The following is a 16754-nucleotide window of genomic DNA, read 5'->3' on the forward strand; positions in this document are numbered from 1 at the left end:
AAATTTTGGGTAACATCATGGTGCAGTGATTAAAACTAGTGCATAATAATGCATGCAATGGATTCAGAGGATTGAGGAAGAGTCATTCTTGGATTCTAGTCTAGAAATTAAATTTCCTGCCTTTAAACTATTCTGTTTGAAATCCACATCCAATTCTCACAATAATCTAAAGCCTCGATTTAAAATCAAGCACTGTGCAGTCTTTGACGTAACAGTGGATGAGGTATTTTGCCGCACAATCAAATCAAAATCAGTCGGTCTCAGTTCTGTGAAAATGTGCATTACTACTCATCTTCATTAACATTTCTTCCCATTTATGCAGAATTGAGGAATCCTAAGACAAACATTAAAGAGGAGACTTTGGCCCATGATTTTCACGCTTATCAAACTGGTATGCATCCATCACAATCAGGAAGCCTCCATCTAATCTACAGTTTATTTTTAATCATGATATTAACCTACTTTGTCTACTTACAGTATTTGTGTACACTGCACCATTATACTACAGCCTGTTTATGAACAGTTTACAGTCATTCTAATCGTAAACACAAAGCAAAAATAAATAAAACAATGATATACATCACAGCATCCTTAACATCCGCTGAAGCAAGTTTTAGAAAAGCTTCAGGATTTCAAAACTAAACACTGGTCTGCACTGCCACCTGGTGGTGATATGCGCATCCCCTCCAAATGATACAAGTATGAATTAGTTTAAGTCGTCTATAAAATGTTCTCATAGACACTATAAGAACATTTTTCATCAGTATCTTGAGTAGTAGTTAAATATTGCTGTTTCTGTATTTCAATATGTTTGTGTTTCAAGTCATTTTTATGCACACACTAAATAATAATCTACATAGACACCCGACTAAATATCCTACGGTTTAGATGTGTTGAAATCTGCATTAGCTTACCATGTTGCCATGGACAGACTGTCCCAGCTGTATGACATGTGGCTCAGTTGATCTGGTGTCTTTTACTGCTGGACTGACCTGGCAACAAAACATGTAATTAAGCAGCAAGCACTGTGCCTTCCAAACAAAGTACGATCTTTAAATGTTTACATCTGCTGTTTATATCAAAATGGCAAATGTCTAAAAAAATGTTTAATAGCACAGAGTTTTGATGGTCTGTTAGTATTAATGAAGTGAAACAAGACTGACCTGAATGGCTGTAGGCTGTGGGTGATGAAGGTGTGGTCCCCTGGGATGAATGTCAGACAGGTGGGGTGGGGGATCTGGTGTCGACCTCCGGCTGTGTTGAAGTAAGACATCCTGATATGACCTGCTGTCAAAGTTAGTCTTCCACAGCAGCACCTAAGCAACCAAGATGCAACCACATGACCGAAATTCAGCACATTTTCCAACAGTAAAGATATGACCTCGAATGATTTGGGTAATTCATTGTTCAGTCATCGTGCAGAACCTGACTGTCAGCTCCTCCTGAGGCAAAGACATCTCCAGCCCTGGAAAAGGCCACAGTGATCACAGCACCCTAATAAAATATATTAAAGAATGTCAAAGACTACAATCAAACACTATGAAGAACTAATAAAATGGACATTTCTTTAAGCATCACCTTGTGCCCATGAAGAGTGTAGATCAGACGCCCTTCCAACAGGTCCAATATCTTAATAGTGCCATCATTCGAACCACTTATCACATAGTTGTTGGATGGGTGGAAGGAAAAACTGTTGATTCCTGCACTATGAACTGATCCAATTGTACAAAAAATAAGCCACAACCACAAAAATACACATATAAAATTGAATTTTAAATGAAAACTTAAATCAGGTGAATTAATTGTATACCTAGTAATCTAGAAATGCAATTAAAGTCTTAACTGTAGGATATTTTAGGCACTTGTTTATACAAGATGAAAGAAAAAAAAAGCATTATCGTACCACGATAATGCTGAATAAGCTTGTTGGTCCGTAAATCCCAGATTTTCAAAGTACTGTCAGCTCCTGACGATGCAATACAGGTACCACTGGAGTTGAAATCAACAAATGTTGCTGATCTGGGGTTTAAAAAACAAAAACAAAAAAAGAAGTCAATCAGTGGCCATGAATAGGAGAGCAAAAATAGGCGAGTTAGTTTTCACATCAAATTACATCTAATGATGTTCTGGCCTTTCACCACTTTACAATCCAGCTTCTAAATTTTCAAACACAACCAATACCCTCAAATCGGGATATCTCTTCATTAAGAAAAATATGCAGCTTAATACATTTTTGAAAAGTGTATGCGCAAAATTCATCAAAGAGAAAATGTGACTGTATTAACACAACAAATTGAATTTTGAATTTCAAGTAACTGATGCACAAAACTTATATGAAACATATTGAGAAAAGAGAACACTAGATCAGTTTTTGGAGAGATTTTACCCTCCACAGTCGGTCAAACAGTTGATGCAGTGTTTGGTAGATGTGTCCCAAAGCCGGACAGTCCGGTCATCCCCACAGGAAGCTATGATTCTGCCATCCGGAGAAAATCTACAGGAAATAAACACACAACGATAATACAGAAAAAGTTCAAATCCACTTTTTGCAGTACTGTGCTGTTTCACACTCATATAGTTAAAAACACTCAGTTGATCAGTGAGTTGTTTATACAGTTATGATCAGACGTTTGCTCAATGTTTTTCCTCAATACTCTCAATTCTGGGTTTTTAATGTCTGCTTTGAACTATTCTTTTTCCAGGGTGGAATGATTGTACAGCAAACAGATTAAATTAAGGCAAACAAACAGAACTGGGTATACATTTATTTTGGATTCATTTTTAAGTGTACAGAAGTACACATACAGGCTTAAATATATACACCTAATCACTTAAATATTTTAATAAGGGGATGCTGAAGGTTCTACAATGTTTTCTAACTTAAAAAGACCAAAACCTATTAACTTACCTATTAACTACAACTGGACTTTTTTGACAGCACTTATTGAACTGATCAATATTAAGAACAATGGGAAAAGTCCAAGTTAAGATCCAATGAGAATGTCATGGATCCATTTCTACACAACTGCAGATTCCAAAATCCTCAGTTCAAACAATTTTGCACAAGCATGGTGGTGGTATCATCCTGCTATGGGGCCATTTTGCTGCCGGCTGTACTCTTAGACTGCAAAAAGTAGATAAAAGTAAAAAATGAAGAAGGAGGGCTACCTCCAATTTCTGCAACTCCGCAATTAGGTATTCCAACAGGAAAATGATTGCAAACACACAACAAAGCTTGTTTAGAATGGATAAAGCAGGCCAACATTAAGTCACGACCTCACACAACTGAAAAGTTGTCACCTTCCCCTAAAAATCCAGGTCTGTGCCAAAAAACAAGCAATTTAAATGAACTCAGGAAGAGTGGTGAAACATCTTTGTTGATGACTACCAAAAATATCTGGTTGATGTGCAACTTTCTGAATGACATTCAAATAAATATTGGTCTTCTCTAACCCTGAGTGGATTGGGAAAAAGAACAGTTCAAAGAAATCACTAAAAGACTAAAAGGTTTGCTGAGATTTATGCCAATGAGCTGTATGTAAACTTTTAATCACAACTCTATGTAACATATTAACTTCTTTGACTATATTGGAAATTCAAACGAGCTCAAACATACAAACCAAATGTCAAGTAAGTTATAACACAACTGCATGAAAATAGACTATAGGGATTTATGTGGTCTTTGGTACCTAGCACAGCGCACCCAGTTAGTGTGCTGATTGAGGGAGTAGATGAAGCACTGCCGGTGAACACTCCACACTTTAACAGACTTGTCATCTGATGCTGTCACCAGTCTCTGGCCATCATGGGAGAAGGCAACACTGCGTACAGCAGCTGTGTGGGCTTTGAACACTGTCGACTCGCCTTTCCTATGAGATGCACAGAAAATAACTAAATACAGCCATTTTATTTTTGTTGCCAAATCTCTGCAAGACATTAATTTATACACCAAACTGCATGTTATTGGACCGAGTTTTAATTCACAGGTTAAACATGTCTTGGATAAAGTGACTGATGCTTACATTGAAGGTGTCCACAGTCTGACTGTTCTGTCCTTGGAAGAAGAAGCCACCAGATTGCTAGATGGAGAGAATTGCACCCCAGTGATCACATCCTGGTGCCCAACAAATTGAAAGGCCCTCGCTTTGGGAGCCAAATTCCATATCATCAAGTTTTTATCTAATGACCCTGAGGCTGGAGGGACAAAAGGTAACAAAGACACATGGAGACATTTCAAACAAAAAGTGAAATGAAACTCCCGTCAGTACAATCAGTACAGATGGCCTTTGTTAGAGAAATAATGCAAAAACATAGGAAAAATTGGACACGTTCAGGTTAAATGTCCACCCATTAAAACAGCCCTTTTTGGAACACAGGATAGGTGGTTTCAATATTACTTGCCTAGTTCTAAAAAATAGCTTAAATCTGTTCATTTTAGTTAAAATATTATCAATAAAAATTTGAAATACCTAGCAATGTCAACATGCTCTTTCTCTTTTTTATAACGTTATTTCAAGGTCAAAAGAATGACACAAGACTAGAGCAAATATATGCATGATGTTAAAAGCATGTCTGCATTTGAAAAGTAAGGGTTACCCAGTTGTTTGCGGTTCGGATTGAAGTCTGCACAAGTGACAGCATCTTTGTGTCCCTTAAAGTGCCTCTCCAACGTAGGATCCTCCTTCAATTACAAAGCTCAATTAGTGTAGAAAAATCTGCGTGCATTGTTTTAAAAAAAAATCATCTTGACAGGAAAGTAGGCTGTGTAAACAATAAATAATTTCTAACTTCTTCGAACTAGGAAAACTCAGCGATTATAGTAAAACATTTGACTTTGATTTTCGAATGACACTCTGGCGTTGCTCTGCTTCATGAACACTTTCACTCTTTTCGTGTCGTTAGGGACAACTTGCTCAGACTCAAGTCTACTGCTGGATAAGCGTGGTAGTCTTTACTTCCCTGCTTTGCTGCGTGGTCGTCCGACACTACAAACATTACGCTTGGCGAAGCTGAAGAAAGGCAGGTGTAAGCGATGCTTTAATAAGTTAATATAGAGGACCCCGTGTGACAGCCCAATCAGTAAATCCTCTTAGCAGACGTAGCTAAAAGAAACTTGCCGACTCGGCTAATATTAGCGCCATATGACGTTATGTACACAAAGTTTAGCACATTTCTTTTAACGCAAGTTTTAAAACAAATATACTTACCATAACAGACGCCATTGTGTGTGTTGAGTAAAAATGCTAAAGTTGTCTGAAGGAAATTTGAACTAACCCGCTCATCTGCACCTCCATGACTGTCAACACAGCACTGCGCGTCCAGCAACTCGTTCAGACCTGGCCTATCGAACTCAGATATAATAGCTCAACACTTTTTTTCAGTAAGCTGAATTCACGTCGTACTTTATGGTTTCCGAGGTCAAAAATAAACAATGAGTTTCGTTAAACGCATAACAGAATTGAACCTTTCATCTGCAGCGTTAAGCTAAAACGAAAACAAAAAACAACCCGTGTTCTGTAGCAAAGACTGGTGTTGCATTCATGACACATGTTAAAATAGTAAACGTATAAATCTTCACTGGAAACCATCTTTACAAGATAATACTTATGCACAAAAACCATTCACAAATACAGAAAAATCACTCAAAGTGAACAAAATAGTATTGCTGAATTATTCTATTCAAACTCTGGTGTCATATTAAGGATTTAAGGGCTTACTGTAATTACGTGTCGTACAAATATAAAAAACGAGCATAGCATATTGTGTTAAACAACAAAGAGGAAAGACTGCGTAAAAATATCGGGTAGAACATACCAAATTCATAAACCACGGAAATATTCTGCAAACTGTATGTGTTGTGCTTTTGACCTAAAAAAAACGAGACTTGAACGCGCCATGTCATGGGTGGAGCGTCTTTGGCTGCTAAGCAACTAGCCAAACCACTATGTCGACAGAGCGCCAGAGTATAACCTTACCTGATTGGTCGGGGAAAAAACATTGACGAATCAAAACTGAGATTGTTAACCTTGAAACTGGACTTTTGATATTGCGGTTTAAAAAGATGTCGCTGAATCGGAGCATCGGCAACGCAGAGGTAACGTTGGGGAAGAAAAACAGCACTAGTTGTTTTATTTACACGCTAAGTGGCATTACTGCACTGTCGAAAAATCCATTAACTTAATGCGGCTACAGCATGAGCAACAAAAAATAATGTAGTCCTTCCAAAGAGGTAGCTAGTCGGCTATATTGGTGTCAGTGTTACCGTATTAACGGTAGTGCACCTGTTAAAATGACAGCATTAGCTAGATTACTCACTACTATTGAAAAGGTGCTCTTTATTCTAGACTGTACGATTTGCGTTTAAGCTATCACAGCTAACGCTAACGTGTCGTTCTTTTCTCCCTGCAGTACATGAAGAAAAAGATACCGAAAAACGCAAAGTATGAGCATGTGAAAACGAGGCTTGACACAGGTACATATGCAAGATTTACGTGACTGTGTAGCTTATTTTGACACACAGTTTGAATGCTCTTTAACTTCCTTATATATGTTAATGTCACGGTTTATTTCCCAGGATGTAGTCTCACGAAGTATATGGAAAGACTGGAGGAGATTAAAAAAAGTGAGTAACCTGTCTTTAAGAATTTCGTGATTGCAGTATCCTTATAAGCGTTCTCATAACAGCAGTGTGCATCAATATTAAAAGCACTCTGAATGATTCCATATGTGATCCTTTTGACTGCAAACCATGAAAACAAGCATCCATGCAAAAGCCTTTCTGGACAAACAAACACCCAATAAAAGAACAACAAAAAGGTATTAAACGTGGATCATTAATGCTCTGATACATTTATCTGGCTTCTTAATGACTACCAGTCACTCTCAGTCCTAAAACTCACATATCAGTGTTCCTGCACACAAGTACTCTGCATGCCAACACCCTCATGGACTGAGATGTGCACCTGCTTACTCCACTGGGCCTAAGTGAAACACAAAACATCTGTTCCTCCAGGCAGCTGGTCATAATAGTACAAAATCCCTGTTTAATGTACCGCCCCCTTGTGCCACCTCCCACACAGTTGCATCAAAAATAACAGCTCTCTTAGGCGATAACCAACTATACTTATTCCTTACTCTTTTATTTTCTATAACCGAGATCTATACTTTATCTTTCTCACCAGTTACAATAAAAATCGATTATTTTTACAGTTTCAGTGTCTTCCTTGACAATGGCAACATTTTTGACCCAAGTAGTACAAAACAGTTGTTCTGCCCACTGGTCTGCTAGCCTGCTACTTTTGACTATTGGTCATGTAACATCAGTTCAGCCTTGTGGCAAGTTACAAATGAGGTCTTTTCTTTATAAAGTGAAAACATGGCTCAAATAGCACACCTTGGCAGAACTCTAAGATCCATGCACTTTCCTTAAGTGCACAAGACCTGTTTACTGTACATTCAAGGCAAGATTTCCCAACCTGGCACTCCCAATTTCTTAATAATCAATGGGTGTCTCCTTGCTCTCTGTGTACTGTCAAAAGGTAAAAGAGTGAGGTGCTAACCTATTGATATAGCCCAGTTTAATAAATCAAATTTGTGGACAGTGATTTTTTTTCCTTCTGATTTCTCAGGGGTAAGAGACCCTGATCCCTCCATTCTCTGAAGCAGATTGTACCACTGTTCACATTTTTTCCTCTGCGGGACTGAACCCAGTCTTAAGGGACATACTGGCAAGGTGCCAGCAAGGGTCTTTTGTCACAGTGCGAATTACTGAGGTCTGAATGGTAATAATACCAGCATTAGCTGCACTGATAAAAACAGGCTGAGCAGTTTGATTTGAGCACTGGGGTGGTAGCTTTAGTGGTAAGGTAGAATGGGAACAGACACGTTAGAGTTGTGGCTCTGGCTACGTCCACACTAATGCGTTTTTTCATTTGAAAACGCATCATTTTCTCTGCGTTTTGGCTTCCCGTCCACACTGAGACGGCGTTTTTGCTGAAGGAAAATGCAGCATTTTGAAAACGCTCTCGAAAACGCATACATTTGAAGACAGTGCTTTCGCGTCACAGCAAAAACGAAGACTTTTTGAAAACGATGACACATTTTAGTCATGTGATGCAGTCATGTGGCCAATTAAACTAAGATAGCGGAGGGCAGATGTTTTGTTTGCTCTCAATTTTGACAGCCCTACTAAAGATTAATATCAGTCTGTACATGCTCCAGATAGCTTTTCTTCAAATTCTTTAACTCTCACTCGCTTTTACAACTTTGTACTTTTGTGTTACGCACAGCAACAACTCCACCTCAATGTTAGTCCATTGAAAAAAAACTCGGTGCTTTTCCTCAACATTTTGCCGCAACATTTCAAAGAGCGGCAAAGTAAATAAATGACAAACAGAAATGAGGCAGGCTGAATCGTCTTGCGTTTCACGCATGCGCAATACTGGAACGTAAGCGTTTTCGGCCGTTTACGTCCACACGTACACGGGTATTTTTGAAAACAGAGATTTTCCGTTTTCGTTTTAAAAAATAATCCCGTCCACACATAAAGGCAGAAATGAAGGAAAACGCTGCTAGGAACATGCCAAAGCAGCAGGTGGCGCTATATTCCTAACCGTGTAGAAATGTTGGCCAATCAGAAGTCTAGAAGCCTTGGTGGGAAAAAGTAAACAAAGCTGGGGCATAGAAGCAGAACCGAGTGGTATGTGTGGAGGGACAGTAAATGTGTGTATATATGTAAGCATTTAAACACTGCAGAGAGTACAATTAACAGTAACAGTATTGTAGAAATTCATTTCACCGAAACAATAACGTGGCGCACAGTGTGACGTCAAAAAAGGCGCACATCTTTGACACTGCGTTTTCTCCGTTTTTCTCGTCCACACGTAAATGCAAAAACGGAGTTTTAGAAAATATCCACCCTGGCCGGAGTTTTTAAAAATCTCCGTTTTCAGTGATCAAAAACGCCGTTTACGTGTGGACGAAAGGTGCAATCGCATAGAAAAATCTGCGTTTTCAAAAATACCCGGGTACGTGTGGGCATAGCGACTGAAAACGCTAGTGTGGATGCGGGGCGTTTTCAAATCTATCTGGTCCAGTGTGGACGTAGCCTCTGTGAAGCAATGGAAGGGGATAAAGAAATACAGGACCTGATAGACCCAGGTGAATTTGAACTACTAAGGCTGCACGCAGTGGCTAACTCTATTATACTCTTTGGTTCACACTTATCAATTACATTAGACTTCACAGGAAGCATTTACGTTCATCTTCAAGGGTTATTCAAAAAGAGCAGCTATCATCAAGACTGATGGTTTTCAGCGTTGCATATATATTAGATTCATGCATTTGTTTTCTTTCCATTTAAGATTACAGGTATCGAAAAGATGAAATCTTCAAACGATTAAAAGTGACAACATTTGCACAACTGGTAAGCATGAAAATTGACTTTTTCCAGAACTGTAACATTCTGTAAGTTTGGTGTTGCAATCAGTGGAAAGTCTACCGACCAACTTGATCATAGATGGTGATTAAACAAATGGCTCTCTGTTTATTGATATTTCTTCTTTTATTTTCCACAAGCTTCAGGATGTGTATTTCTTTTGTTACACTTTCATTTATAATTTTGTTTAAAAAATTTTCTTCTCCTTTATCTTCAAAATGTTCTTTTCCACACCAGATACTGCAGGTGGCCTCTGTTTCCGACCTGAATGAAAATGAAAAAGATAGTGAATCTCACAGTCCAGAAGGTAATAGTTGCAGTCAGAATTACTTGTTCACTTAGCATGACTTACTGACAGTAGCTGACAGTGTATTGTAATGTATGGTTATTGATTTGTAGATGGTCTGCGGTTGGAGTCTGGAGGAGACTCAGAGTTCGCGTCTGAACACACCAATGGCTCTTTGCTGGCATCAGACTGTCAGGAGACAGGAGATGCCAATGAAGTCTGCTACACTGCTAGGTCAACTCTTCTAAGGTCATTTACAGCACTCCGTAAACCTTTACAGAGTATACCATACTATTTGTATTTGGACAGACAAACTTTATTATGACAAAATTTACTATTATTATTACTGTTTATATTAAAATGTATCCTAAGGCAACAGTAAATATCATTACATTGTATTTCCTTTTTAAAGATTTTGAAACTTTCTCGATGCAGTATCTGACTTCTATATGAAGTCAATTTTCTTTTTCCAGGAGTCTAATTTGTATTTGCAACTGCACTAGCAGATAGATCAGATCTGGATGGGTATTACATTGTGAGTTCACCCATTTCAAGATGTCTTTTGATATCTACCCACATGTATTTCATGGTTAATAGATGGCTTATAAAGTCTTGAGAATTGAACTTTCTATGGTGGCCTTGAGAGGTCAAATGGACTGCAACAAAACATTGAAAAAGCACACAAAACACAACACAAGTTGAATAAAACACAACGGAAGTAGAAAAAACCCCAGCAAAAGCTGAATGAAACAACAGAAATAAAAAGAAAAATGCTAAAACATTCCAAAATAAAATGGATGTGTTTCTGGGGACACAATAAGGTGACGGATGAGATACAGAAATAGCAGAAACAAAAACATGCAAAGGATTGCACTGACACTTTTTTTTTTAAAGTGATAGGTTTGTTGTCCTTGGATGCCTCCATTTTTTTTCTAAGTGATTTAAATATTGACTTATGTCGTTGTTTACATTTTGCACAACATCCCAAATTTTTCTTCTGGGAAGTGTTTTGTAGAACGATACAAAGAGAGTTTGTTGACAGCCAACCTGCGTTACATTATCAGCCTCTGTCACACCCAGCACATAACAATCGCTACATTAACCCCAAGCACACCTGAAATTTACACCCACTGTTCATTATCTGTTTACATACAACATGCTTTTTGCACCTAAGGGCATCTGTTTGTCCAAAAACCCTACATCCCTGTTTATTTCACACTTAATGACCTCCCTCACTCTGTTCTTAGCATCCCATACTCTCCAATCATTATCATCATTATCATCATCGTGCACTTTAAATAGGAATCCCACAGGTGTAATTCTATCGGTGGCCTCTCTGAAGGAGACAGACTGCCATTGTAATGGGAGTCCTTTGGAGCATACGTCACCCTGTGCTTGGGGACAGATGGAGACAGAAATAAGGGCAGCACTGGGTTAAACTTGTGATGCGCTGTTTGACAAACTCTTATTAGGCCTTCTGTCCTTTATGAGACAAAGTGACTACTCTACTATATTGACTCAACACTGCTGTCACCAGGCTTTTATAGTCATATGTCAGGAGAAGTTAAATGAGTGGAAATGATTTGTAGCCCGTGTTAGACTAAAATTAACTGTAGAGGGTGTCGAGTGGGTGAACTGGGTGAATCACATCAGGAAAAAAGTATAGTGTCAGTATCAGGTTTTAGTCTTTGCCTCAGTGTACAGATAATAATGTGCTCTGTCCACACAATATATACCTCCGATCTTACAATTAAATTATCCGTTATTTTCATATGTTGGATACTCAGTTCTTTAGCATCCCTGAGTTATAAATGTGACAGTTGCCAGACTCAGAAAAACTACAATATAAAATGCAAGAAGCTGCAGACAGTCTGAGGCTCTCCAATCTTTGACCTTTCAGTGTCATTAGTGGTGTGGGAGAGCTGAATATAGACAGGAACAATCAAAAGATGGCAAGTGAGTTGGTGTCCAGCCCAGAGCCAACTGACAGGCCCTACACCGATTGCCCCTACCTGCTGCTGGATGTGAGAGATCGTGACGAGTATGACTGCTGCCACATCATTAGCGGTAGGTAAACATGAAGCTGGATCATTGAACTCCTTGTACAAAAAAATGACATTTTTAATTTCAATTGTCTGTCTTTCATGCAGCACACAGTTTTCCAATTGCCATGCTATCTCGGACAATGAACCCCTACACCAAAGAAGTGCTGGAATACGTATCCTTTTATAGTCACATCGCAAATTTGGCAGCTGTTAATCTTTCATGTTACAAATGTGAATAGCAACACTTAACTACTGACTGTACCTTAACCCACCAGCGGTGTAGAAAAATGCCCCAGGGAAGATCATCATTGTATATGATGAGGATGAGAGAATAGCTAGCCAGGCAGCTACCACCATGTGTGAACGAGGGTTTGAGAATCTGTTTATGCTCAGTGGAGGTAAGCTCTAATATCACTGGAGCCTTTTAAAGTACTTTCTCTAGAAGTAATCCGTTTCATAGCGAACATGTGATATGTGTCCAGGTGTGAACCTGCCAAGCATATATGTTTTCCAATGAACTCAGAGACTGTGGCCAAAATGCACCGTTGCCCCTTTCTGCAGCAGCTCTGGGATGTAAACACTAACGTCTACAATTATTAAAAATAAGTTTTGTAAAACCAAGCCTTTGTCTTCATGTGTCTTGCCTTGCCAGGTCTCAGAGTAATCGCTCAGAAATTTCCAAGCGGTATGACAACAGGCTCCATCCCTGCCTCATGCCTGTCCTCTCCTACATCATCAAAAGGGAAAAAATGCAACGCGTCACATCATCCGGCACGAGCAGCAGAGAAGAGGTGGCGGTTCACATCAGACGAGCTGGCCAAGATCCAGGAACAGCTGGAGGAAATACTCATCCCCAGTAACTCTAACAGTAAGAAGACACTGTTAAAGATTTAAAATCCAACTGGAAATCCAATTTGTAGAACACAGCAGTTGGCAGCCACTTGCTGCATTTCCAGAATTTTCTCCTTTTAAACTATTAAAACAACGGTTTTTGTTCCTGTATTACGGTATTTAAAACCTTATGTCCCATATGCAGTATTTTCTATTTCATAGACTACTGAGGTTGAAGCTAAATACTTATTTGATTGTTCCAGTTGTTGTTGTTGTTGTTGTTGTTGTTATTAATATCATTATTATTATTATCATTATTATTAACAATAAAAAGTAATAGTATTACCATATTGCTTCCATAAAGTGATGCTATGGCCCATGTTTACTGCAGGTCGAATGTCCAGCCGAATGTCAACCAGCAGTGCCCGATCTACTGCATCAAGTCGTTACAGTTCGTCTACAAGTGGTAGAGGCACTGCGCGAGTTCAGAGCAGTAGATCCTGGAAATAACCCCACTCCTTTCTTAACCACAGATGTTAACAAATATACCTCTAAATAACAGTCCATGTCTTTCAGTTAAATCTAGCATTCAGCTGGATCCAGTATCATTTGTTGAAGAAACTAAATAACTAAATAAAAAGTCAGCTTTCCTCCAGAATGTTCTCTGAATGCTAACATTTCCCTTAAATATATTTCTGTATGTTGGAAATATCATGCTAATCACTTTACAACCAGCACACTAGTAAGACGTTCAAATCTAGATAGTTGTGTGACTCTGCATATAAAAACTATGTTAGGAACAACACAGATGTTTTATTTGAGACTCTGAACGGTTTCCAGTTGATTTCTTAACAGTCTTTCAAAGTGAACCTGAGATCAAAGGACTTTTCTCACACGTATAACACTATTCATCAGTTTTCACCAGCTAATAAATCTGCACAAATAAATCTGTGCATGGTCTGGTCATATTTTGGTATTTCGGCTGGAGCCAGGAAAAAAATGAATGTTAATATGACATGAAGCATATGCTGGAAATCTCTTTATGAAATGAAGTGTAATGTATTGCACAAGTGATGTTATAGAGTTTAATCCAGTTTATTAGGTTTTGAAAAGTTGTGCTGTATTTTTGTAACTTTTGTCTTTCTATTATGACAGTTCACCAACAGTCTTTAACTGCAGTTTCAGCATTTTAGTGTATTTTTTTAATCTAAAGTACTGTGAAATGTTCACATTGTGTGATTAATGGAAACCTTCACACTGACATGCATGACACAGATCAGTCACTAAAGAAAATATATGATCGTTTTTGTCGTGGCCAGAGCATATTTATTACAAGCATTGCCTACATCTTAAGAGCAATATTGTGATTTGTGGCCTGTTGTTTGCATGTTAGTGACTTTACATGTGCTTTCCCTGTCAAGTGCATTTTTTCTAACCATCTTTTCACCATCTGTCTTAAATTGTTTACATGATTTTATTTGTAATGAATATCAAATAAAGGGTAAAATGGTTTTCCTGTACCTTTTTTGTTTGTTTTATTTGACCCACCACCTACTTTCACATAGGTACTGCTGTGGTTTCATCTGAGATGCATAAAATTACCTTTTGTAATTAAAATGTCACATACATTATATGTACTACTGCAGTGGTGAATGTTTATATTAAATATGGCCAAATGGCAATGACAACAAGGTTCAAGCGAGTCTTATTCCACACAGACAATAATGCAGTCTTCACTTCAGCTTAATGCAATGTGTTCTTCTTGTGAATCTTCATGATGCCGGTGATTTCAGTGTTTGATATGACCATTTCAGACACATGTCTGAACTTGAGCATAGTTTCTATTTGCAGCTGGTAGCCAATAACAAACAAAAGAAGTGATCCCACAGGTCCTACCTTGTAGGAATCCCTTGGGTAGAGCCTCGAGGGCAAGCATTAGGTGCTTGGGCCTTGGCCCATGGGGCCTGGCCGAGCTGAGCCTGAAGAAACTACTTGGGTCAGTCCTGCTGTGAGTCAACTACCCCAGAAGAGTGGACATAGGGGATCAGTGATTTGTGAATGGGGCGGCAGTCAGAGGTGGAAGTCCTGGGCCTCTGATCCCCGGTTTCCAAAATTGGCATGTGGCACATGGAACATCACCTCATACAACTAGCCTAGGTGACGTATTCTATTTTAACCTCGGGATTTCCAGGCCATACTCCTCACCGATGTTTCTGTATACTATGCTAACCACTTGGCTAAAGTGCCTCATGTATGTCCTGCCTGATAGCATCTTGCACCCTGCTGTTATGTGTTAAATTGTGTCCGGGTCATTGTTGCACACCCTGCACCCGGGGTCTTGGCCGATGTGGTAGAGCACAGACTCTGTTCATCTTGTGCTTAGAGTTTGTTGCTGTGCTGCTATGATTAGTGCCTCTGTGTTGTCTTTCAGTCCAGCCACTGGTAGGAATGTCAACCACTCCTATCTGACAGTGGTGCATACCGTGCAGGGTATGTACTCCTGACTGTATTTTTGTGCCAAAAACTCTGACCAAGTAAAGATGATTATTTCTGTCTGAAATTGCAAAATGTGAACATGACCTTGCAAATATTAATTGCGATCATATTACATCAATAGATAATTTGGATCTGTGTTGTTATTCCATGATGACGTTTTGAGTGAAATAACAATTAAATATATACAAACAAAAAACATCAAATGCAAGCAAAGGGAGACAGCTTTACCATGATTGAATAGTGAAGTACACAAACTTAAACAGAAATAAGATTTTGCTTTAAAAACAGCATTGACTACCGAAATCAACACTGATCACATGATATATAAAAGCCTGAGAAATAAAGTAGTCCTGAAATTATGTAAAGCTAAAGCTTTATATTGCACTGCTCTTATGGAAAAAGCTAAAGATCATAATATTTCACTTTGGAATCACTTAAATAAATTAATAAATAGATCATCGAGTCGGAAGGAAATTAAGGAAAAATTTAAATGGTACAGTTATTACAGATAAAGGTTGTTTCATTAAAAGATACAGGAATTTACTGACATTTACAGCTTTAAAATTTGTCAGTTAGAAATAGAAGATGAAAATGAATGGAAAGGGGTATTAATTACTCCAGTTTTTAAAGGAGAGGACAATGATTTGATATGCAACTATGATCCAATTTCCATACTTCCTGTTCTGTCGAAGATACTTGAGAAAAGTGTCGCTACATACAGTTGATCAATTAGAGACTAAGCGACATCTTCATCCAGTATAGATAAGATAAGATAGAACTTTATTAATCCCTCAGGTGGGTTCCTCTGGGAAGTTTGGTTTTAGACTAAAATGTTTTACAGAAACTGCAAATTTCTACTTTGTTGAAAATATTAAATAATTTTTAGATGATGATAGTGTTGTGGGGGCAGCGTTTCTTGACCTAAAAAGGCATCTGACGCTGTCAGCTATGACATACTTTTCTCTTAATTGTTTTTAATTTGATTTATCAAAACAAGCAGTTTATTGGATTGTGTAATATCATCACACAGGATAGCAGTGTTTGAAGGTTGACCAAGAGATGTCATCTTTGTTGGGAAATAAAATGGGTCTTCTCCAAGAATCCCTCCTGCGCCCACTGGGGTGGGATTGTACTACTAGAAGGCAACATTGCAGACACTGAGGGGAGCTACAAGTATCTGGGAAGCCCACAGGCAAATAGGAACACTAAAGCAGCTATTGGGAAAGCTGCATCCACCAAATACCTCCAGAGAATAAGGGAAGTCCTGAGGAGTCAGTTGCATGCAAAGAACAAAATCTGCGCAATTAACACCTACACCCTGCTTGTCATCAGGTACTCTGCTGGGATAATAAGCTTGCCAAAGGAGGTGACGAGAAAGACGAGAAAGTCCTTATCATGTATGGAGGGTTTCACCCCAAATCCAGCATCATGAGACGTCACTCACTAAGAACTAATGAGTATCAGAACCACTGTCCAGGATCAGAAAAAAAAGTACATCAGGAAGTTTGCCACAGCTGACCGTGTGCTTAGTGAACATCACAGGCAGCATAAACCTGAGAAACAAGAGGAGCAAAGGGGGGAACCATCATGGAAGACAGGTCCTACTGCACAGTATGTACCACCGTAAGATAGGAGGAATGGCTGAAATCCAGAATTCCTA

The 16754-nt window shown here is 38.7% G+C and overlaps 2 protein-coding genes across 2 annotated transcripts in view; one reads left to right on the forward strand and one right to left on the reverse strand.

Moving 5' to 3' along the window:
• The window catches only part of poc1b (POC1 centriolar protein B), a 48595-nt gene extending 43373 nt beyond the window's left edge, over positions 1-5222 (reverse strand). The window contains exons 1-10 of the mRNA XM_085357757.1: positions 5208-5222; positions 4597-4681; positions 4023-4194; positions 3690-3869; positions 2387-2494; positions 1904-2019; positions 1579-1712; positions 1426-1494; positions 1164-1316; positions 915-992 (exon numbers count right to left, since the gene is read on the reverse strand). Coding sequence (XP_085213883.1) covers positions 915-992; positions 1164-1316; positions 1426-1494; positions 1579-1712; positions 1904-2019; positions 2387-2494; positions 3690-3869; positions 4023-4194; positions 4597-4681; positions 5208-5222 — 1110 coding nt within the window. The remainder of the gene's footprint in view (positions 1-914; positions 993-1163; positions 1317-1425; positions 1495-1578; positions 1713-1903; positions 2020-2386; positions 2495-3689; positions 3870-4022; positions 4195-4596; positions 4682-5207) is intronic.
• Positions 5223-6053: 831 nt separating this feature from the next.
• cep41 (centrosomal protein 41) lies at positions 6054-13154 on the forward strand. The gene is made up of 11 exons (XM_085357758.1): positions 6054-6094; positions 6409-6472; positions 6575-6622; positions 9363-9424; positions 9674-9743; positions 9836-9971; positions 11623-11789; positions 11873-11940; positions 12051-12165; positions 12420-12635; positions 12990-13154. The coding sequence occupies exons 1-11, from the start codon at positions 6062-6064 to the stop codon at positions 13106-13108; spliced, it is 1098 nt and encodes a 365-aa protein (XP_085213884.1). The 5' UTR covers positions 6054-6061; the 3' UTR covers positions 13109-13154.
• Positions 13155-16754: the final 3600 nt, after the last annotated feature.

The sequence above is a fragment of the Diplotaxodon limnothrissa genome, linkage group LG7 (assembly GCF_057381915.1).
Source record: "Diplotaxodon limnothrissa isolate DT_005_m linkage group LG7, D_limnothrissa_male_GT1.1, whole genome shotgun sequence".
Lineage (NCBI taxonomy): Eukaryota > Metazoa > Chordata > Actinopteri > Cichliformes > Cichlidae > Diplotaxodon > Diplotaxodon limnothrissa.

Bases quoted from the DNA above. Each gene is read 5' to 3' on its own strand.
- cep41 (XM_085357758.1), top strand. From the start codon at position 6,062: ATGTCGCTGAATCGGAGCATCGGCAACGCAGAG. The intron at 6,095-6,408 runs GTAACGTTGGGG...TTCTCCCTGCAG, and splicing joins GGAGCATCGGCAACGCAGAG to TACATGAAGAAAAAGATACC. The intron at 9,972-11,622 runs GTCATTTACAGC...TTGACCTTTCAG, and splicing joins GCTAGGTCAACTCTTCTAAG to TGTCATTAGTGGTGTGGGAG.